The sequence below is a fragment of the Phascolarctos cinereus genome, unplaced genomic scaffold, assembly GCF_003287225.1.
Source record: "Phascolarctos cinereus isolate Bilbo 61053 unplaced genomic scaffold, phaCin_HiC Scaffold_2;HRSCAF=192, whole genome shotgun sequence".
Classification (NCBI taxonomy): Eukaryota; Metazoa; Chordata; class Mammalia; order Diprotodontia; family Phascolarctidae; genus Phascolarctos; species Phascolarctos cinereus.
The window spans coordinates 371,450,090-371,473,199 of NW_027555625.1; the positions used below are offsets into that span (position 1 = coordinate 371,450,090).

Consider the following 23,110-nt stretch of genomic DNA (forward strand, 5'->3'; position numbering starts at 1 on the left):
TTCCTCCAAGGGCTGAGTGCTTCTATCTTGCTGGTTCTTTCTGCTAAAGTCAATATTTCACAAGTTCTCTCAGTCACTTTGAAATGATATGGGTCAATAAGAAAAGCCAGGCCTGCGCCCATCAATAATTTCCATAAATAAATAAATGCTAGGAAACATTGCTAATCTCCTTTCAGCCAACACAGTAGCAGTAGCAGATATGGCTAAATGGTATAGAGAAGTGCCTCATTTTATGCTAACCCCTAGGCATTTCACAAGCAAAGAAAACTGGTTCATTAAAAGGGTAGACCTTAAAGTAGGATAAGGGACATATTCAGCCTAAAGAAAGGAAGCAAGAGGAGATTCTGGAGGGTATCTACCACCATGAGACCAATTTATAAAATGAGCTACAGGGGAAGAAATAGACAGAATCATCTTTGACCAAAAATCTTAATTCCTTCTTAAATCTTTTGGTGCTTTCTAGTTCTAGACCTGATGATAGCATAATGGGGACCTTACCTGAAAGAGGAAGGGGAGCCAAGATGTTTTTCCACCCTCCAAGCAATTTTGTGTAGTAGAAAACACCCTGGATTTGGAATAAGAAGCCCTCCGATCAAATCCTAGCTGTTTTATTGACATGACCTATGTGACCCTGACCAAAGGACTTAGCTTCTCTGGACCTCAGTAGCCTCATCAGTAAAATAAGGTGCTTGGACAAAATGACAGTTGGACTTAGGTAACTTCTAACCCTAGAGCAGAAGTTCTTAACCTTTTAAATCACAGACTCCTTTGGCAGTCTGGTGAAGCCAATGGACCCCTTCTCAGAAAGTTTTAAAATGCTTTTATATAAGACAAAATACATATGATTACAAGGGAGACTAATTTAATTAAAGATATTTTTTCCCGTCAAAATCATAGACACCTTGAAATTTATCTAGAGACCCTTGGGGGTCCACAGACCTGCATAACCAAGCAGGTTAAGAACTTCTATTTTGGAGGTTATGATTTTATGAAACCTCATCGTTCAAATCCACCTACACAGCAAACACATACACAACGTATGGCATCATATTTTATGATAGCAAAGAACTGGATACAAAATAGATGCCTGCTGATTGGAGAACTGTTAATGGCTAAACAAACTGTGATATATGAATGTGATCAAATATTACTCTATCATAAGAAATAACGAATACAAAAAGCATGGAAAGTTCTACATGAATTGATTATAGAATAAAGTAAGTAGAGACAACAAAAACAATATATGCATAAGCACTACAACAATACGAATAGGAAGAATAACCACCAAAAATATCCAAAGTGAATGTAGCAAAGTTACGAGCACAAGCATGGGAGGCTTCAAAGGAGAGTTCAGAGTCCAAAAGAGATTTCCCCACTGTGCCCACCCCTCTGCAGAAGCAGGAGGCCCACAGTCAGGGAACATGGCACATATTATACATTTTCAGTATGCTGATAAGTTTGGTTGCTGGGTTTTTTCCACTTTTTTTTTCTCTTATGGCTCCAAAAATATTATTTGTTACACAGGATGGCTATCTGGAAGGAAAAGGGAAGAGAAATACTGCAGGAAATTTTGGCAATGTGGAAAACAAAAGCTAACAAAAAATTTATTAAAAAAAAAAATAAATGGAAGGAACCTTAGATATCCCCCTAGTCCAATCTCTCATATTATAAAGAGGAAATGTAGGCAAGAATGGTTAGGAGATCTGCCCAAGGTCATACAGGTCATAAACAAACAAGTGAAAGAATGTGAGGTAGGGGATCAAGGAAAGAAATCCTGAATTCTGAAACAGAGCTTAGAAGGGGTGGGTGGGTGTGTGTGTGTCAGAGACAATAATGGTCAGAGGAAATAGAGATTAGAAGCAGAGTACTCAGAGTACCTCTGAAGGGTACTGAGCTATTTGTAGACTTCACATTAACAACAAAGAGGTCTAACATCTCACACTATGCATTACAAGCACAAAATGGATGTGACTCAAATTCTGAAGGCTAGTCTAAAAATTAGAAGTGCCTTTCACAGTTACAGAGAAAGAGGAAGGGAATAAGCATTTATTAAGCACCTACTAAGTGCCAGGCACTATGCTAAGTACTGTAACAAATATTATCTCATTTGATCCTCGTAACAACCTAAGGAGGTAGATAATATTATAATCTCCATTTTACAATAAAAGAAACCAAGGCAGACAGAGGGTTAAGTGACTTGAGGCTCAGCACTCTCTCTGTTGAACCTAGACAGCTGCCCCTTGCTTCAGTGTTGGGATGAATTCTTAATCAAACAAGGCCTAAAGGTGGTCACAAAAGATAAAGCAGATAAATTGGACTACTGTGACATTCAAAAAGGTTCCAGAGACATGGTTTCTGGGTAATTTAATCATTTTATTAACAAGGCCAGCAGGTTACTAATAAAAGGATGGTCATCTGGGTGTCTCTTAGACCAAAGACAATCCTGGGCTGGGGCTCAGGGTTTATATACCCTTGGAACAGTGGGTGTTCCATCAAACAGCAACCAAATCTAATTGATTAATCTGGAGGTGGGCTATATTAAAATGAAGGGCTAAGTATCTCTTGAATGGGGAAAGCATCTCTATACCAGACCACCCATAACTTTAGACTATCAATTCAAAGAATATTTACCCTACCCAAGCCTGAGCAGAACACAGTATCTTCCTCCAGGGTGGGACTTTGAACCGAAAATAAGCCCAATCTCATCATCAGCAATGTTCTTAAAAACTGAACTTAAAATCAGGACTTTGAAAGAAGGGGGGAAAGCTCTGATTCTCACTGAGATGCTGGTTATTAATAATCATTTCTCACACTACATGAAATTGAAAATTTTGGCAAGAACAAAATTAAGACAACTCAGATAAAAAGAGTAGCAGTAGATTCATACCAAATCTCTGATAAGAGTATGATAATCAAAATAAATAGGCAACTAACACAAACACACACAATACATAAGTGGTCCAAGGAGATAGATAGATAGATAGATAGATAGATAGATAGATAGAAAACAGTTCTCAAAAGAATTAGAAATTACTAAACACATAAAACACTATTCCCAATCACTAATAATAAAAGAAATGCCAACCAAAGCAACTCTTGAGGTTTTACCTCATACCCAGCAAATTGGTAAAGACAGGAATAAGCAATGTTGTAGGAGCTGTGAAAGACAAGAACACCAATGAACTGTTGCCAGAGCTACGAAATGGCTTATCCATTCTGGAAAGCAATTTGGAATTATTCTTTGAAAAGTGACTAACGTGTTAATGTCCCTCAAGCCAGAGAGCCCAGTGCTAAACATATTTCCCAAAGATTGTTGTTGTTGTTTGTCCTTCATTCAAAGAGGACCAAATGACATCAGGAGGGTGATGTCTTGACTTGCAAGTGAACTGGATTTAAGTGAGGCAGGGTTGTACAATGTCGTCAGCCTCACTCTCTTCCCTAGCCATCTGGGCCAGGGGCAGTCTTCCTGATCTATATTCCAAAGAGGTCAATGATGAAAGCAAAGGTCCCATGTGGCCCCAAAAAAGGGACGGAAAACAAAATAGAGAAGTCCACTGCCTGAGGGAATGGCAAACCAATACATAAATGTAATGAATACTGATGAGTATAAGATGATTTATATGAATTGATCAAACTGGAGTAAGCAGAACCAGGAAAACAATATAAAGACTGCAGAAACAAAAGTGAAGAGATAGCACTTATATATGGCTCTGATGTTTGTAAAGCAACATAAATGTTATTTTATCCTCACAATAACCCTGTAAGATGGAGGCTAAGAGGTTAAACTAAACACTAGCCACACAGCTATTAACTGTCAGAAGAGGAGAGCAGAGCCAAGATGGCAGAGTAAAAGCAGTGACTTGCTTGAGCTCTCCCCCAAACCCCTCCAAATACCTGTAAAAAATGGCTCTAAATAAATTCTAGAGCAGCAGAACCAACAAAAAGACAGAGTGAGACAAATTTCCAGTCTGAGACAACCTGGATGGCTGATTGGAAAGGTCTGTTGCTCCAGGCTGGGAGAGGAGCATAGTTCAGTGTGGACCACGCCCTCTACTACCAGGCCTCAGCTAACCAGGAGCAGGTCCCAGGGCATCACAGGCAGCTCTTTCGATTTCCAGACTTCTCAACCCACAAACGCCAAGACAGCTTACAAGGTCAGTAGGAAAGGTCTGTCAGACCTCAGGGAGGGAGGACCTTGGTCCAGCCCCAGTCCCAGTGCAGCCCCAGGGCAGCCGCTACTTCCAGAGCTCTCGGCCCAAACACGGAGGGGGGGATGAAGCAGCTGATCAGAGGGGGACTGCAGGGATCTCTCTCCTGGAACTGAGGCAGAATTCTCTTGATTTGCCCCTGCTTGGATCTGGGGCAAGGAGGAGTATTGGTGTGGTGGAGCTTGTGGTGGCAGTGGAGAGAGACTCCCGCTCACAGTTCCAAGGGAGAAAAGAGTGATTGTGGTCACTCATAGATGAGAGCCCAGGTCAGGAAAGGAGAAAACACGTCGCCCTTGATCATACTACTTTGGAAGAACTGAAAATTTACAGTTCCTTAGAATTATCTCTGAAAACAGCTGCACAAAACCCCAGAAGCTTGAGATAGTACATTCTCCACATTGGAAGCAAACCTACCTTAACAAAGAGTTTAAAAGACAAATAATTGGCTGGAATCATGAGCAAGCAGTGCAAAAAAAGTCGGACCACAGAATCTTACTTTGGTGACAAAGAAGAGCAAAACATAAAACCAGAAGATGACAACAAAGTCTAACCTCCTACATCCAAAGCCTCCAAGAAAAATATGAATTAGTCCCAGGCAATGGAGTAGCTCAAAAAGGATTCTGAGAAGCAAGTAAAAGAAGTAGAGGAAAAACTGAGAAAAAGAAATGAGAGTGATGCAAGAAAATCAAGAAAAACAAGTCAACAGCTTGACAAAGCAGACCCAAAAAAATACTGAAGAAAATAACACCTTAAAAAATAGACTAACCCAAATGGCAAAAGAGGTCCAAAAAGTCAATCAGAAGAATGCCCTAAAAAGAAAAACTGGCCAAATGGAAAAGAAAGTCCAAAATCTCACCGAAGAAAAGACTTCCTTAAAAATTAGAACGGAGCACATGGAAGCTAATGTGACTTCACGAAAAATCAAGATATTGTAAAACAAAAGAAAAAGAATGAAAAAATAGAAGACAATGTGAAATATCTCACTGGAAAAACAACCGACCTGGAAAATAGATCCAGGAGAGATAATTTTAAAATTATTGAACTATGGAAAGTCATGATCAAAAAAAGAGTCTAGACATCATCTATCAAGAAATTATCAAAGAAAACTGCCCTGATATTCTAGAACCAGAGGGTAAAATAGAAATGGAAAGAATCCACAGATCTCCTCCTGAAAGAGATCTCCAAAGGAAAACACCTAGGAATATTATAGCCAAATTCCAGAGTTCCTAGGTCAAGGAGAAAATACTGCATGCAGCCAGAAAGAAACAATTCAAGTACTGTGGAAACACAATCAGGATAACACAAGATTTAGCAGCTTCTACATTAAGGGACCAGAGGCTTTGAATATGATATTCCAGAGGTCAAAGGATTACAACCAAGAATCACCTACCCAGCAAAACTGAGTGTAATCCTTCAGGGGAAAAAAATGGATATTCAGTGAAATAGAGGACTTTCAAGCATTCTTGATGAAAAGACCAGAGCTGAATAGAAAATTTGACTTTCAAATACAAGACTCAAGAGAAGCATGAAAAAAAGTAAAAAGGAAAGAGAAATCATAAGGAACTTATTAAAGTTGAACTGTTTACATTCTTACATGGAAAGATGATATTAGTAACTCATGAGACCTTTGTCAGTATTAGGGCAGTTGGAAGGAAAAAAATATATATATGGATAGATAGACAGATGGATGGATAGACAGATAGAGGGCACAGGGCGAGTTGAAGAGGAAGGGATGATGTCTAAAAAATAAAATTAAGGGGTGAAAAAGGATTATGCTGGGAGAAGGAGAAAGGGAGAGGTAGAATGGGGTAAATTATCTCACATAAAACAGACAAGAGAAAGCTTTTACAATGGAATGGAAGTGGGAGAAAGTGAGAGGGAATGAGTGAATCTTATTCTCACTGGATTTGGCTTAAGGAGGGAATAACACACACACTCAATTGGGTACGGAAATCTATCTTGTCCTACAGGAAAATAGGGGGAAAGAGGATAAGAAAAGGGGGAGGGATGATAGATGGGAGGATAGATTGGGGGAGGAGGTAATCAGAAATAAACACTTCTGAGGAGAGACAGGGTCAAAAGAGAGAATAGAATAAATGGGGGGGGATAGGATGAAGGGAAATATAGTTAGTTTTTCACAACATGACTATCATGAAAGTGTTTTGCGTGACTACACATGTATAAACTGTATCGGGTTGCTTGATTTCTCAATGAGGGTGGGGAGGGAGAAAGGGAGAGAATTTGTAACCCAAAGTTTTAAAAACAAATGTTAAAAATTATTTTTACATGCAACTGGGAAATAAGATATACAGGCAATGTGATATAGAAATCTATCCTACCCTACAGGTAAACAGAAGGGGAAGGAGATAAGAGAAGGGGGCGGGGGGAGGTGATAGAAGGGAGGACAGATTACGGGAAGAGTACACACCGTCCATCTTGGGGTGGGGGAAGGGGTGAGAAGGGGAGAAAATTTGTAACTCAAAATCTTGTGGAAGTAAATGTTGAAAATGAAAAATAAATATTTAAATAAATTGTAAAAAAATAACAATCTATAAAAAAAATCAAAAATTAAAAAAAAACTTTAAAAAAGTATCAGAAGCAAGACTGGAACTGAGGTCTTCCTGACTCCAAGTCCAACACACTAGGTGTTGGAATGCCAGCACCTAAAATCTTTGAAACAAAATCCAAAACAAGCAAAGTGAATGCTGTGAAATTATAAAGACCAAGGTTGGCTTAGGAAGAGCTATAAAAATGCACTTCTTCCCACCCACTCCCTTTCTCTGAAGAAGTAGGAGGACTATGGGTCCAGGAACAATATACCTACTGTCAATTTGGTCGATGTGTTGGTTAGTTTTGCTGAGCTCTTTTATCATTCTTTGTTACTTAGCTCTCTGGGATTGGGAGAGGTCATTTTGAAAAATGTAAGTGATATTTTTTTTAAAAGACGTCAATAAAAATTTTTTTGTTTTTTTTTAAATTTTTTTATTAATTTATTTTGATTTATCAACAATCACTTCCATAAGCTTTTGAGTTATACATTTTTCTCCCCCTCCCTTCCCACCTCCCTCCCCAAGACGGTGCACAATCTGATATAGGCTATACCTATACATTCCTATTAAACATATTTTCAGTGATGTTGTAAGGAAAAGTTAGAACCAATAGGACAAATCACCAGAAAGAGGAAGAAACAAAACAACAGAAGAAAAAAAGTAGCAAACAGTATGCTTCAATCTGCATTCAAACTCCACAGTTCTTTCTTTGGATGTGGATAGCATTTTCCATCACGAAGCTTTTATAGATGTCTTAGATCCTTGCATTGCTGAGAAGAGCTAAATCTACCAATATTAGTCTTCGCACAACATGGCTGTTACTGTGTACAACGTTCTCCTGGTTCTGCTCACTTCACTCAGCATCAGACCATACAAGTCTTTCCAGGTTTTTCTGAAGTCAGCCTGTTCATCATTTCTTACAGCACAATAGTATTCCATTACATTCATATACCACAACTTGTTCAGCCATTCCCTGATTAATGAGCGTCCTCTCAATTTCCAATTCTTTGCCACCACAAAAAGAGCTGCTATAAATATTTTTGTACATGTGGGTCCTTTTCCCATTTGTATGTTCTTTTGGGGGATATAGCCCTAGAGGTGCTATTGCTGGGTCAATGGGTATGCACATTTTTATAGCCCTTTGGGCATAGTTCCAAATTGTTCTCCAGAATGGTTGGATCATTCCACAACTCCACCAACAGTGCATTAGTGTTCCAGTTTTCCCACATCTTCTCCAACATTTATCATTTTCCTGTTTTGTCATGTTGGCCACTCTGATAGGTGTGATGTGGTACCTCAGAGTTGTTTTGATTTGCATTTCTCTAATCAATAGTGATTTAGAGCATTTTTTCATATGGCTTTAATTTCTTCTTTTAATTTCAGATGGCTTTATTTTCTTCATCTGAGAACTGCCTGTCCATATCCTTTGACCATTTATCAACTGGGGAATCATTTGTATTCTTATAAATTTGACTTAATTCTCTAAATATTTTAGAAATGAAGAGCTTATCAGAAACACTGGTTGCAAAAATTCTTTCCCAGTTTTCTACTTCCCTCCTACTCTTGGTTGCATTGGCTTTGTTTGTGCAAAAAGTTTTCAATGTAATGTAATCAAAACTATCCATTTTACATTTTGTAATGTTCTCTATCTCCTGTTTGGTCATGAATTCTTCTGTTCTCCATAAATCTGACAGGTAATCTATTCCTTGCTCTTCCAGTTTGCTTATAGTATCAGCCTTTATATCTAAATCATGAACTCATTTTGACTTGAAGTGAGAGGTCTGCTGTTTTTCCAAGTCATTTATGTGGAACAAGATAAACAACATCCCAAACAAATCAACAAATCAATAAGCATTTTTAAAATACTTACTGTGTTCCTGACACTGTGCTAACTGCAAAAGATACAAAGAAAAAACTGTAACAGGGCCTACCTGCAAGGAGCTTATATCCTAATGCAGGAAACAACATGTACATAAATTAGTGCACATAAGATACCTACATAAAAGACATGAGGTAGCCTTACAGGGGAAGGCACCAGAAACTTGAAAGCCTAGGAAAGGCCTCCAGTAGAAGGTTTTGCTGAAGTTGTCTTAAAGGAAGCCACGTCTTCTAAGAGGTGAGGATAGAAGGGAGAGCCTTCTGAGTTTGACAAAAAGCTAGTCCCAAAAAACACAGACAGAGGGCCTGAGCTAACAGGTGCGGAGCACCAAGTATGCCAGTATAGCTGGAACACAACCTGCATGAAGGAGAGTTATGTATAACATGACTGAAAAAAGAAGGGGCCAAGAAGTTTAAGAGTTTCAAGTGACAAAGGAGCTCCTATTTAAAGGTGCTAAGGAACCACTGAAGTTCGGGGGGGGGGGGGGGAGAGACACAATATGGCCTGACCTATATTCTAGGAAATTCATAATGGCAGCTATCATGGAAGACAGACTGTCATGGACAGAAATTTGAGGTTGGGAGTTGAATAAGAAGACAAATGCAAAATGGTACAGGCAAAAGGGAGTGAGGGTTTAAACTAGGGCAGTGATGAAGGAAATGGAAAGAAGGGGATGTTGTGAAGAAGGAAATCACAAGATCTGTGCACTGATGGGATTTGTGGCAGCAGAAGTTAGTATAGCAAGGCTGCAATTAGGGAGTGGGAGGAGGAGTTTAAGGTGAGATCCTCAGGGAGGGATGTTGTTGAATTGGATAGGGAATCAAATAGGAAGAAGTTGCAGGACTGCCTTTTATTGTGAGGGCCCAATTGTGATTAGACCGCATAAATCTATAGTGGGTTCTTATGGGCAGTAGAGATGAAAAATACCACTTACGTCACTAATATTTTCACTCTCTTGCCCAGTAGCTCATAATCTCTAAGACTGCTTTTGAAATTCCTCAGGGCAATATGATTTGTAAGCATGCAAACTGCCAAAAGGACAGTAGGAGTTATCAGGACTGACAAGTCTTGCTAAAAGACCAGCAGGCTTTACTAGTGCTCACCCAAGGCTGAGCTGAGGGACAAAGCAGCTGCTGCCCCTGACCATGAACTTACCACATCACGCTTGTGCCTGCAAAGAGGCTTTGAATACAAAATGCGGCCAATACTCTGTGTAAGATAATGCTAGAAATACTAAATCTCAGGTTGAACTGAAGCTTGCAAAATATGCTAAGGCAACAACAAAAACAAGGGCTTTTAATAGCTATGTTGGAAATTATTGATAGATACATATATATAGGGGTGTATATATGCATGTATATATATATATATTTTTGTTTTTTGTTTTTTAAAACAAGGATAATCAAAGAGACAAGACCACTACTCAGGACATATGGGACAATGATAATGAATGATTGTTTCTGTTTTCTCTAAGAAGAATCATCTTTTGACTGTAAAGGACAGAAGAAAAATAGCTAATAGGAAGTTAAAACCCAATACATAAGAAGATAAAAGAATTAATTGCCCTTGATGAATTCAAGTCATCAGACCCAGATGAAATACATCCTAAAGTACTAACTGCTAAGTCTCTGTTAGTAGGCTTTAAAAGGATTTTTTAATAACTTTTTTATAACATCAGCTCACTTCCCAATGATACCCCCTCACTCCTCAATAGAACTCTCCCTAGCAAAAAGGAGAGTTAATCAAAATAAATCAACACATTACAGCAAGCACTTATTCATCATTTTTCAAAGATGATGAAGAATAGTATAGGAGCCACTAGAATATGGATACGGGCAAGTGTTCCATTTTTTCCAAAGAGGGAAGTCAAACAAACATTTATTAAGCACCTACTATGTGTCAGGCACTGCACTAAGTTCTATGGACACAAAGAAATGCAAAAAAGCAGCCCCTGCTCTCAATGAGTTCATATTCTAATAGGAAGAGTGAAATGTGCAAAATCGAAGCCAGTTAGTGTGAATCTGATTTTTGGTAAAAATTTTAGAATATATTATTAAAGGGATAATTAGTGAACAGCTAGAAAAGAAAGCAGTGAAAACAAAGAACCACCATGGCTTCGTCAAGAAGAAGACAAGACAGAAGACTAATTTGATTACATTTCTGGACAGGTAATTAGACTGATAGATCAGGAAATGCTGTAAATATGTACAGTAGCTTATCTAGATCTGAGTAAAGCATTTGACAAAATCTCTCGAGCTACCCTTGTGGACAAGATGGATATATATGGGCTAGAAGTACAGTGAGAAAAATTCAAAATCTGGTGAATGACTAGATCCAAACAGTAGTTGTTAATGGCTCAATGTCAGCATGTAAGGAAGTCTCTCTAGTTGAATGCACCCAAAGATCTGTCCTTGGCTCGGAGCTGTTTAATACTTTTATCCATGACTTAAGATGATAAAGGCATGCTTATCAAATCTGCAAAAGACAAACCACTGAGAGGAAAAGCTAACCCAAAGGATGAACATATGGATCCAAAAAAGACCAAGAGGCTAGAATGTTGGACTAAATATATTTAGATGGATTTAACAGGAATAAATGTAAAACCCATGTTCAAAACAAAATTAATGTCAAAGTACAAGACAGGAAGGACCACCAAACAGAAAGCAGTTCATCTGAAAAAAAAAACTGTGTTTTTTAGAGGACAGCAAGACTCAGTGAGCCAACTATGTAATTCGGCAACCAAAAACAAAAAAACCCGCAAATTTAGGCTTCATTGAAAGGTACGGTAACTAATAATCCCATTATACTCTACACCATGGTAAGACCCCAGCTGGCATGTCAAGTCTTGGGACAAATGTCATTCAGGCTGCTACTCTATACTCAGCACCCCTTGAAAGTAAGCACTACACAGTCCTTCCTCATGACTGTGAATGTCTCACACTCTATCTACACTCAAACACTTTCTGTTAGGTGAGACAGCTCCCAAAATAAACCAGAAAAGTAAGGAAAATCACTTCCAGGAACAAGAAAAAACAGGAGGAGGCTGCTTACTTGAATGTCAGAAATTGTTTTTCAGAAGTGTTCTGGTGATACAATGACAAGGGGAATGGATGGGGGAAGATTTCCAGGTATACCCTCTGAAGGGTGATGCTGCAGGTTGTTGGAGTCTCTGAGGTTTGGGGCCACAGGAAGTATGGTGAGGTTCTTCCCCATGAACATAACACTGACCACAGCCTACCTCTATTTCTCATATCTAGTCTTTATTTTCCAGGGAAATCAGCTTTCTTAGACTGTGGCATAGTAGGAGCAACTATTTGCTTCAGTATGTCCTCAGGCTATTATAATAGGCTTAGAGATACAAAGTTAGAACTAAATTCATGGAATAATAGAACTGACAGAAACCTCAGGAGGTCATCCAGTTGAATCCCTAGCCTTCTGGCAATACTACACACCAGTCATTTACTCTTTTAAAAATCATTTAATAAGACTCCTTCAACAACAGACTCAGTAACCTGAGTCTCACAACCACTGCAAGAAGAGTCCTTTGTAGAATCTAAAAACAGCCTGAATTTTTCCTGCTTACATTTAACCCTATTCTTTCATTCTCCCCTCAGGGAAAGAAAGAATAACTGATGACCACCACACACGTTTTTACCTCTATGCCACAGAACTCACTGACCCTCATGTTTCCTTGAAAGTTTCAGATCACATGACCATCTTCTGGGATCCCTAAATTGAGAGTGAAGCCTGAGGATTAAGCAGGAGAAAATTTCCCTACTTAGTCCATCAAGCATGGAGTTTACAGTGGTCTCCAGTGGGATGAGCTATTCTCCTTCACTTGAGTCAGTTCCACTTCCCCAGAGGAAGACAGTTCTGTTGATCGCTGCCAAGAAGATTTCTGAATGTAAAGTTCATAATTACATTTTGATTACAGAGAAGGGGGGGGCCACATAGAGTGAATGCACATATAAGAGGTTCCAATTTACTGCAAATTTATGTCCCCAATGGACCTCACAGCTTGTTACCCACCTCAAATATGCTCTTACTTAAAAGGACCTTTCTTTATTAGCACGCTTCCATCTGTAAACACTGAGACCCTCCCAAGGTAACACAGACACTGAGAGTGTCCCAAGGCTATGCGCTCTCCAGCTTCATCCACTGCCTCTACTTTTCTCCGTACAGCTAAAGAACTCTTCAGGATGGGCAGACAGCAAGGTAAGATCACGCCAGGCATGACAGGAATAGGAAGACACAAAATGAAGAGTGCTTCACCTCTGTGATTCTAGAGTTCATACTTCAATCCCTAACTTCTGAGGATCCCGGTAAAAATAAAGGCCTGTAGCCTATTAGAAAGCTGTAAAGAAAACCACAGAAAGGAAAAGTTGTTAAGGACTTCTGAGAAATTAGAACACAAGAGTGTAGGGTCAAGGTGGCACAAAGCTCCAGACTAAATGAAAAACAGGGTTTGGATCAACTTTTTATAAGACTGAAGGAAATAGATAGACCCCAGATGTTAAAGCTGACATGTTATAAGGGCACAATGAGGCTGTTTCCTATTTCTCTGTTATAAAGCCACCTTGTATTCCTGAGGGGCAGAGAAGAGATATTCATTTCTATTTCTTCAAGGTATTCAACTCTTTGGACAAAATATGACCTTGTCATTTGCATTTGCAGGAACATCACGCTGTTGTCCAGCTATGATCCAAGAGTCCCCTTCATTCCCCTCCTGCCCCCAACTGAAAATCAGCACCACAAAAAGCAGGGAATATAAAGTCAGAGGAGCTCCAGGATCCAACATGTTAGTTCCTGAAACATGACCTCACCCAGCATTAGCTCTGTCCTCAATTGTCTGGGCTTGCTGCTTCATCATTGCTCCATTATAAGAATTGCCTGTAGGCTCAGCATGAGCTATATTCTTACAAATGTAACAAGATGGCAAAGTAAACACTGATGACTGCTATGGCACAGAGAATTATAGTAAGCAAGGACTCAACAAGAACCAGGGACAATGGACCACTGGCTAGACTACATTGTTGCCACCATAAGGGCTCTCAACTCAACCTCGCTCCAGCTGAGAGGAAGAGTCTACACAGGACACTGAGAATTATAGCAAAGTATCAACCATAGGGGTGAAAAATGAGAGCCGAAGAGGGATCCTTCTACAATACTGCAACTGCCCCTTATTACCTGCAGAATATAATTTCCATGGCTGAATCAACAGTTCCTACATATAGTGTTCTCATTCCCGTTTCAAAAGAGCATACAAAGGGAAACTCGGGACAAAGAGGAAAATTAAATCGGCACTAATAAATAATGTTTACACAGATTCTCATATACTACTTACTACAAGTGCCAGTGAGAAAGAGCTCAAAGTCACACACACACAAAGGCACGCACACACCTGCATCACACTTAATGGATAAGTACAACCCTTCTCTACAGAACTACAAAAAAGCTACCATCTATCCAACTGGGCCCAACCACGACACTTCCCCATCCAACAGATAACGATATAGCAGACCAGACACACCACCAGTTCCAGATGAGAAATGGCAACTTACTTTTTCCTCTTCCTCCTCAAAGTCCAACTATTCACACTAAATTGGAAGTAGGGGGAAAAAAACCAATTCTTTTTCTCTGGGTAAATATTCTATACAATGAAAAAAAGACAAAAAAAAGATTGAGTTGTCATCCTAGGGGGTCGCTTACCCCTAAGTGCGGGGATGATCCCTAAACCCATTTCCTGAAGATTAAAGGGAACTTGAGGGTGCTTCCCTCCCCCTAGATCCACAGTCCTGTTAAAAGGTAAAAAGAGCTAGAAGAGACAGAAGTTGAACTTTTTAGTTTCAGTCTCACTATGTGATTTTCTCTGGGCCCTGGGCACAGGCCAGGTTGAAGGTCGAGGCCTCCTCTACCTCAGGGGATGCCTTCCAACTAAAAACAATGTCCACCTCAAAGGTGGAATCCGCCTTTTCACCTAAAACAGGTGAAAGACACAGGTCCCTTTAACCGCAGAACAATCCTGCCCTGCACCAATGCTCAGGACTCTCCAGTGAACAATATTTCGGCAGCAAAGAGCTGAACAGCAGAGACCAAAATAGCATTTGCGAAGAGAGGCACATGTCCTTGCCTCTCCTGTGCTTTAGAACTGCAAGGAAAGAAAGTTTTCAATCACTTGCTCAGAAAGCATAGCCCACCCACCACCTGCCTGCCAGGGCACTTAAACACTGGAATTTCTGTTCTGCTGGATAACGAACCTCCCCTCAACCTCCCCTGAACCTCCCCCCTGCCACGCCCCCCCTCACCAGCACCCGCCTCACACCCAGCATCATTCCCCTCCTGCAGGCCAAAGAGAAACTGTTCCTTTCAAAACTGGACTCTCAAGATCAAAAAGAATACACAGGCTCAATTCGAAGTATATTTTTAGGGTTTGGTTTTTTGGGGGTTTGGGTTTTTTTTTTGTGTGTGAGATCTCTTTGCCTAGGCCTGGAATTAAGCCCATTACCTGGCTGAAGGGTCTGCCATTGGTTTGTGGGATAAAACACATTCAGGTCTTCACTGTCAAGTTCTTCCTCTGACACTGCCTCTTTCTTTTCTTCCTGGATATTGCTCTTCTCTGGACTGGACAGTGAGAAATGTTTCTGTATTTAAAAAAAATATATAATTTGTGACCCACTATAATTGGGTGGCAGAGAGAACATGACTCTAGGGTTCTACTGGATCATGTTTTCCATACCGGCGATGAAACATGTCGAGGATGAGTAGAAAGAATATGGTTGAGTGGCTGAGACGTGGTGTGAATTCAAACACCCAGTGCCTCCAGTAAGGAATACAGTCATAAAAGGTATATCCAGAACCAAAGAGAGATGTTTGTTCAAAAGCCATGTCACCTTTCGAGGTGACGCTCCCCCTGCTTATGCCCTCTCTCATAAGGAGACACTGGCCTCCTGGCTGTTCCCTCCACAAGACATCAACATCTCAGCTCTAGGCATGTCCTCTGGCTAGCCTCCATTCCTCTCTCTCCCTCCTCACTGCCACCTCTCGGTTTCCCTGGCTTCCTTCAAGTTCGAACTAAAATCCCATCTTCTTCTTCTTCCAAACCTTTCCAAATCCTTCTTAATTCTAGTGCCTTCCCTCTCTTAGTCATTTTCTATTTATCATAAATCTACAGTTTCTATGTATACTTGTTTGCTTATTGTCTTCGCCACTGGATTGTGAACTCCTGGAGGGTATCCTCAGTGCCTACCAGAGGCCTGGCACATGGTAGGTATTAATAAACTGACTGACTATAAGGAGGGTAGGAGGCTAATCACATTGAAGAGGAAAAAACAGCCAGGTTAAAATCAGTTTTGTGACACTTTATTCCTTTTCTCCCCTGGAAAGTTAGAAAAGATTAATGAGAAAGGATCAGCAGCACTTCTGAGTTAGAGACAGAGATTTGAAATAAAAAATACTATTTTTTTTCCTCTTTTCAAGCCTTCTCCCTCCCCCCATAGAATTTTTTTCCTGTCCTAATCTGAGGCTTGCAGCAAAGAGGCAGAAAGAGATTGGATTCAGTGATTTTCAGTCCAAACCTGGGGGAGCAAGTTATTGTGAATGGGCTCACAAGTATATCTCTAAGTTGGTTTACTTGAGGAAAAACCAGCCCGCCTCAAACACAAGTAACTGAAACTGACCACTCTATGAAGCACCACTCATGGTGCCCCGGACACAAAACTAGATCTGGAGTTCTAAGCTTTGGGGTCAGATCCCAGCTCTGTCATTTACTATAATCAGTGTGACCTGGATCAGCCACTTTGATGTCTGTGGGCTTTCAATCTCCTCTACTGACAAAGAAGAGGGAGAGAGGGGTTGAACTAGATGAATCACCTCCAAGGTCTCTTCCATCTCACCAACTATGACCCTGCAGTCACAGCGTAGTTAGTATAACAGACCAGCTCTAGAGCCAGGAGGTCCTACCAAGGACTCCCAACTCTGTCACAAACCAGCATGAGCCTGCAGAAAGTAACCTTTCTGAGACTGTCTCCTCCTCTATAAAACTAGGGTACAATTCGCACTAACCACTTCACAGGATTATCATGGGACTCTGACAAGGTAATGTAAGTAAAAGCACTTTGTAAATAACCTAGTACTCATAAGCAAACAAGGGGAACACAGAAAAATTACCTGCCAGATCTATAAGGAAGAATTCTTGACCAAACATGAGACAGAGAATATCACGGGAGGTAAAATGGATAATTTTGATTACATTAAATTAAAAGGTTTTTGCACAAACAAAACCAATGTGGCCCAAAAAAAGAGCAAGAAACGGGGAAATTTTTATAGCAAATTTCTCTGATAAAGATCTCATTTCTCAAACATTTAGGGAATTGAGTTAAATTTATAAAAATAAGAGCCATTCCCCAATTGAAAAATGTTCAAAGGATATGAACAGGCAGTTTTCAGAAGAAGAAATCATATGAAAAATACTATCTACCTCCAGAGAAAGAACTGATAGAGTTTCAATGCAAATTGAAGCAAATTTTTTTCACATTATTTTTCTTGTTTTTGTTTTTGATTTTTTTTTTGTTACAACATGGCTAACCTGGAAATATGTTTTGCACAATTTCATATGTATAACTGATACCACATTTTTTCCTTCACAATGGGTGGAACAGGGGTGAGGAGAAAATTCAAAACTAAAAAAATTTTTAATTAATGTTAAAAATGAATAAATGATAAATTTTTAGAACTCACAGCTATCAATAGTCATATGAAAAACTGCACTATATCTCTAATTAGAGAAATGCAAATTAAAAGAACTCTGAGGTACTCTGCAGTGAACAGAATCAAGAGAACATTGTACACAATAATAGCCATGTTGTGAGATGACTAATATTGGTAAACTTAACCCTTCCCAGCAATACAAGGATCTAAGACATCTCCAAAGGCCTCATGATAGAAAACGCTATCCACATCCAAAGAAAGAACTATGGAGTTTGAATGCAGATCGAAGCATACTATTTGCTATTTTTTTTCTTCTGCTGAGCTTTGTTTCCTTTTCTAGTGGTTCCTCCTATTAGTTCTAATTCTTACTTACAACATCACTAATGTGAAAGTATGTTTAATAAAAATACGTATAGCCTATATCAGATTGTATGCCGTCTTGGGGAGAGTGGTGGGGAGGAAGGCAGAGAGAAATTTGAAACTCAAAAGCATATGGAAGTGATTTTGATAAATCAAAATTAATTAAAAAAGAAAGAAAGAAAGAAAGAAAGAAAGAAAGAAAGAAAGAAAGAAAGAAAGAAAGAAAGAAAGAAAGAAAGAAAGAAAGAAAGAAAGAAAGAAAGAAATGATGAACAGGCTGACTTCAGAAAAACCTGGGGAGACTTGTAATGGATTGATGCAAAGTGAACAGAACCAGGAGAACATCGTACACAATAATAGCAATACTATAATGATAATCAATTGCAAAAGACTTAGCTACTCAGATCAATACAATGATCCATGATCGATCCAAAGGACTCACAATGAAAAATGCTATCCACCTCCAGAAAGAAAACTCATGGACTCAAAATGCAAAATGAAATAAATGTATTTATTTTTCTTGCCATTTTTTCCCCACAATGCACTAACGTGGGGATGTTTTGCATGACTTCATATGTATTAAAGATATCATATTTCTTGCTTTTTCAATGGGTTGGGAGAGGGACAGAGGATTTGGAACTGAAAATAAACACACACACACACACACACACACACACACTCCAGTACTATTTCCTCATCTATAAGATTTGATGGCTAGAACAGATTATCTCTACTGTCCTTTCTAACACAGAATGTATGTTCTATGTGAATGTAAGTTCTATGTGAATGTAATGATAACCCTCTATCCCCTCTACTGACTATCTGGTTTCCAAAATCCCCCCACTCAGACATGCCCTCTCGCCTGTTTCTTATACTCTCCAGGCCCAGCTTTCAACTAGCAGTGAGAAGAAAAGTAATCAGATAAACTACTCTTTATGAAGTTAAGGGATGATAATGGCTTAATACTTTCCAGACCTCCAAGGACATTCACATTTTAACAGGGGACCAAGCTTTCATTTAAAGGAATAAATCTCTCCTGGTGGAATAATAGGCCAAATATGAAACCAATCAAAGAGATACTTAAGTATGGAAACCTCTTAGATTACAATATTCAGGCAGCTGCCAATTTATAAACCTGAACTTTGTATCAGTGGGCAGTCCCTTCACCATGGATGACAACATTCAGACACAATTGTATTCTCACTGGGCTAACTCTCCACTTTCCATCAGCAGTTCTACTTGGTCTGAACTCCAGAAGATGATGCCCTCTTCCCCCCCACCCCATTGGGTATCTCTCCCCTCAGGCCCCACCCTCCCCACACACCCCCACCTCATTTTCCATTCCTTTTGTGTGTGTTGTCTTCCTACATTAGACCCCAAGCTCCTGGAGGACAGAAACAGTCTTTTTTCTTACTTATATCCCCAGGGCTTATTATCCCAGTGCCTGGCACAAAGCAGGCACTTAAATATATATTTTATTATATTGTATTCTACACTCCTCTATACTACCTGACCATCCTTCAAGGATCAGATTTGTAGGATTTCACCCAGCCCCCAGAAGGTGTGAGAAAGGGAGGCTAGGGCCATTGAGGAACAAGAAGCAGAAGCCTTCCTTAATCTGCACACTCAGCCTTTCTGAAAGGTTTTCAACGGTTTGCACAAATGCCTTTGGGAAAGTGCAATTTCAGGTTGTTGGTACTGTTAGCCTGGGCTCTGGGCACCCATGAATATATCATTAACAATCCATTTTTACTGTTGTGAAGGTGGCTGACTGCATAATTTGGATTTTAAATGCCACCAGGACAGCAATTTTTATGGTATGAGAGAAAAGACACTTCAACTCCTACTTGTGCTTAGCACATGATGAAAGATTATGACAAATGGATACAGCTTAGGAACAGCCATAAGGATAAAAGCAGCTTCTGTTGATGAAAGTCAGTATTAACATTTTTTCTGAGACTAGACTCAATAGAGCTAATATAAATGGGCCAGAATAATTATTGCTCTGAGAGCTCATCTATTTGGTTGGACTATTATCCAAAAGGGACTTAATAACACGAAGTCCTTAAGTAAATTCATCAGCACGCCTTTGTTAATTGTGCATCTGTTAAAGCTCAGAGAGGAGGGAGGGAATCCTCACAAACCTGGGAAACATAAAACTAACTCATTTTCAAGAGGGCAAGAACAGGGAAACAACCCCATCTCCGTCCTTCAATATCCTTCCCGTGGGCATCCAAAGGCCAGCTAGGCCAGGCACTCCATAGCTAGGACTCCTATCCTATGACCACACACACACACACACACACACACACAAAATCACACTGCATAGACAATTCTCAGAACAGGGACACTGTAATCCCATTTCTATTCCCCTTTAAGGATGATAATGAAAATGACTCTGAAAGGATCTTCATGAGACAGCATTCAAAGTTCAAAGGGACAAATGAGTCTGGAGAACACATTTTCTCTCTAGCTTAACTACAAAGCAGGGGTGAGAGACAAAGGAGAAAACAAATGATTTCAGAAGCAAGGAGAAAATCTGCCATGAGCCAAAGGTGAACCTTGGCAGCACTAAAGATTTTTATTACTTTGATCACAATTGTCATTTGTACTTTAAGGGCCTCTCACTGGAAAGCCTGGAAGCACTTTACCCAGTGCTTAGAAGATGGAGCCTCAGGAGGACTCCATGTGGGTGGACCCAAGTTGGCAAGGGAGGGTGAGACTATCAGAGAAATAACAATAAAGGCTTCACTCTAAGGCAGTGGCATGGTCAAGGGCAGAAAGTAAATTGTAAAGGAAAAGTAAGCCCAAGAGAATACTGTGTTTCGTGTGCTATTTCCCAGGGTAATGGGATGCCAGCTGTGGTGGAAGCTACGTCAGTGAAGAAAGGACAGAAGAAAGGGAGAGAAAACAGAAGGAAAAAAAGAGACAAAAAGAAAGGGACAGAAGAGAAATAGAGTCTTTCCTTGAATTTGAAGGACCTCTATCTGCAGTCTTTCACCTCCATTAGAATCATGAGCTTCCTCATCTTTGGATTTTAAGATACAACTTTCAGAAACTTCTCATCAGACAAAAGCTATATATACATTTACATACACAAATATATACATATATATTTGTATATGTATATGTGTGTATGTGTGTGTGCACATGCCACAGGCAAGCAGCAACGAACTGTACCCACCCAATGTTGTCTCAACCATTTAAGTTAGTAGAAATAAAGGTAATTCTCTCCTCTAGCAGCCCCAAGAAATGCCAGTGATTTCTCTAGCCCAGTTCTAGGTTTCTTCTTGTTCATAAATCAAACACTTACCTGGACCTGATTATTATGGCATGAAGAGATGTACGCAGATGCCAGCAGCCAAAGCACTATGCCCAGTAGGAATACCTTTGATGGGAGGAGGACCTGGTATGCCATGGTCACCAGCCTAGTGACACAGAAAAGAGAAGGTTAGCATGGATTTAATGACATCTCTGTTTCATTTAACTGCACGCCAACCAACCCCATTATTCCCAGTATCCCTGCCATACATGGATCAGCAGCTCACACTTAGAACTAGCTTGGGGGCTAATGAGGAGGAAGGGGGAGGGGAGCTAATGTCAACTCTGGTGTCACTTCTGGCTTTTCAGACATGCTGCAGCTGTTCAAACTATAGTAAGTACCCCTCCGCTGCCCAGCTCTCCAATATGTTTTACTTGCTTTGCCATCCAGGTAAAAATTAGCTCCAGAACTTTCCAGTCTTATATCTTCTTAGACAAAATGGGCAAATCAAGAACAAAAGGCCTTTAGAAAGTAAAAGACTAATATCATGGCTTTCTCTTCCTCTTTCTCCTCAGCCTGGTGATTGGGTTATTGAGACACCTAAGGAAGTCCCCTAACAACAATAATTGCCCCCAGGATATAGAACAATCCACTTGATACCATTCACAAAGGATTAAGATATTGATCTAGAACCTCAGAAACTCAGTAGTTCTAGTTGAAGAGTAAGTGACTACAATTCTGGAACGTTTAATCCCAAACTGTAATTTACTATAACCTTTTCCTGGTTAAAAATTCCTATAAAAGTTACCTCAAATGGTCTTGGGATAGAGATGTAGAGGATGGGATGTAGCTGGCATGAGAATTATGCCAATTTTGATATTTCTCTATTCTAGAAATGCTTCATATAGAATGTTCAGTTAATCATTGTCTATGGCAAATTTGCACTAAAATACAGAGTACAGAACTAATATTTTTCTTCCAACAAGAGGAAAAGCTACTTGGCTGTTCACACTACTTGTATAAATTAGGAGTCACAAGACTTCCAGTGAGATGGAGGATCACCAGGACTTAGCATTCTGGCCTGACCCTAAGTCATCCAGGACTTACTATATGGTCCATCCCTATCTCCTACATACCCCTGGACACTATTTATCTGACCTTCTGGTGACCCTAAAGATTCCTGAGCCTTACCATCTCATAGCACAAAGTTTCAAAATGTTGTCTTCTCAACTGGAATCTGAGTTCCTGGGAAGTAGAAACTAACTCATTTTTTTCTATTTGTGTTCCCAGAGTTTAGCACAGTGTTTAGGACATAGTAAGAGCTCGTTTTTAAATTCATTCATATAATTCACTAAGGTGATACAAAGATGAATTCAACAAATTAAACTTTCCAGCCATTAAGGCCCTCACTTCACTCACCACAATAGCTTTTCCCAAAGTTTTCAACCCTCCTCAAACCTCTCACAGCTTCCCTTCCCCATACCCTAGGCTGAGAATCTGGCCTCATATTTTACAGAAAAAAATTACTACAATTTCCTAAGACTTCCCTCTCCTCGTGTCACATAACTCAGATATCTTCCCCCACCATCTCTTCCTTCAACCAAGTTCCACAAGAAGCAGCTCTTTTCCTTGACAAGGAAAACCATCTATGCCCACAGGTGATCCTATTCCATCCCACCAGACTATGCACCGTAAATCTTCCATCTCTCCCTATATATGGGCTACTACCATGCAGCCTACTAACATAACCATGTCTCCCCATCTTTAAAAAAAAAATACTCTCAATCGATCCAACCATCCCTGCTAGCATCCTATATCTCTTTACTCTTCTGTAGCAAAACTGATTGAGAAAGCTTTCTATAATAGATGCCTTTTCTTCCTATCTTTTTACTCATCTTAGGTACCTGCTATTTATTTCAGTCACTTAACCTCTGTTTGCCTCAGTTTCCTAATCTGTAAAATGGGAATAATAACAGCACCTACCTTACGGGGTTGTTGTGAGATAATATTTGCAAAGCCCTTAGCACAGTGCATACACAGCAGACTATATAGTATACACTATACAAATGCTATTATTAAATCTCCCTTCTAAGCCCTCTATAGTTCATTATTCAACTAAAATTGCTGCCTCCAAAGTTACCAGATT

The 23,110-nt window shown here is 39.8% G+C and overlaps 1 protein-coding gene across 5 annotated transcripts in view; it reads right to left on the reverse strand.

Moving 5' to 3' along the window:
- Positions 1–23,110, reverse strand: part of SIL1 (SIL1 nucleotide exchange factor) — a 264,597-nt gene that overhangs the window by 163,524 nt on the left and 77,963 nt on the right. For all 5 annotated transcript variants that reach the window (XM_021005078.2, XM_021005077.2, XM_021005076.2 and 2 more), the window contains 2 exons: positions 21,016–21,130; positions 15,142–15,277 (listed from right to left, as the gene is read on the reverse strand). In XM_021005078.2, the coding sequence (XP_020860737.1) occupies positions 15,142–15,277; positions 21,016–21,120 (241 nt within the window). In that variant the 5' untranslated portion in view covers positions 21,121–21,130. The remainder of the gene's footprint in view (positions 1–15,141; positions 15,278–21,015; positions 21,131–23,110) is intronic.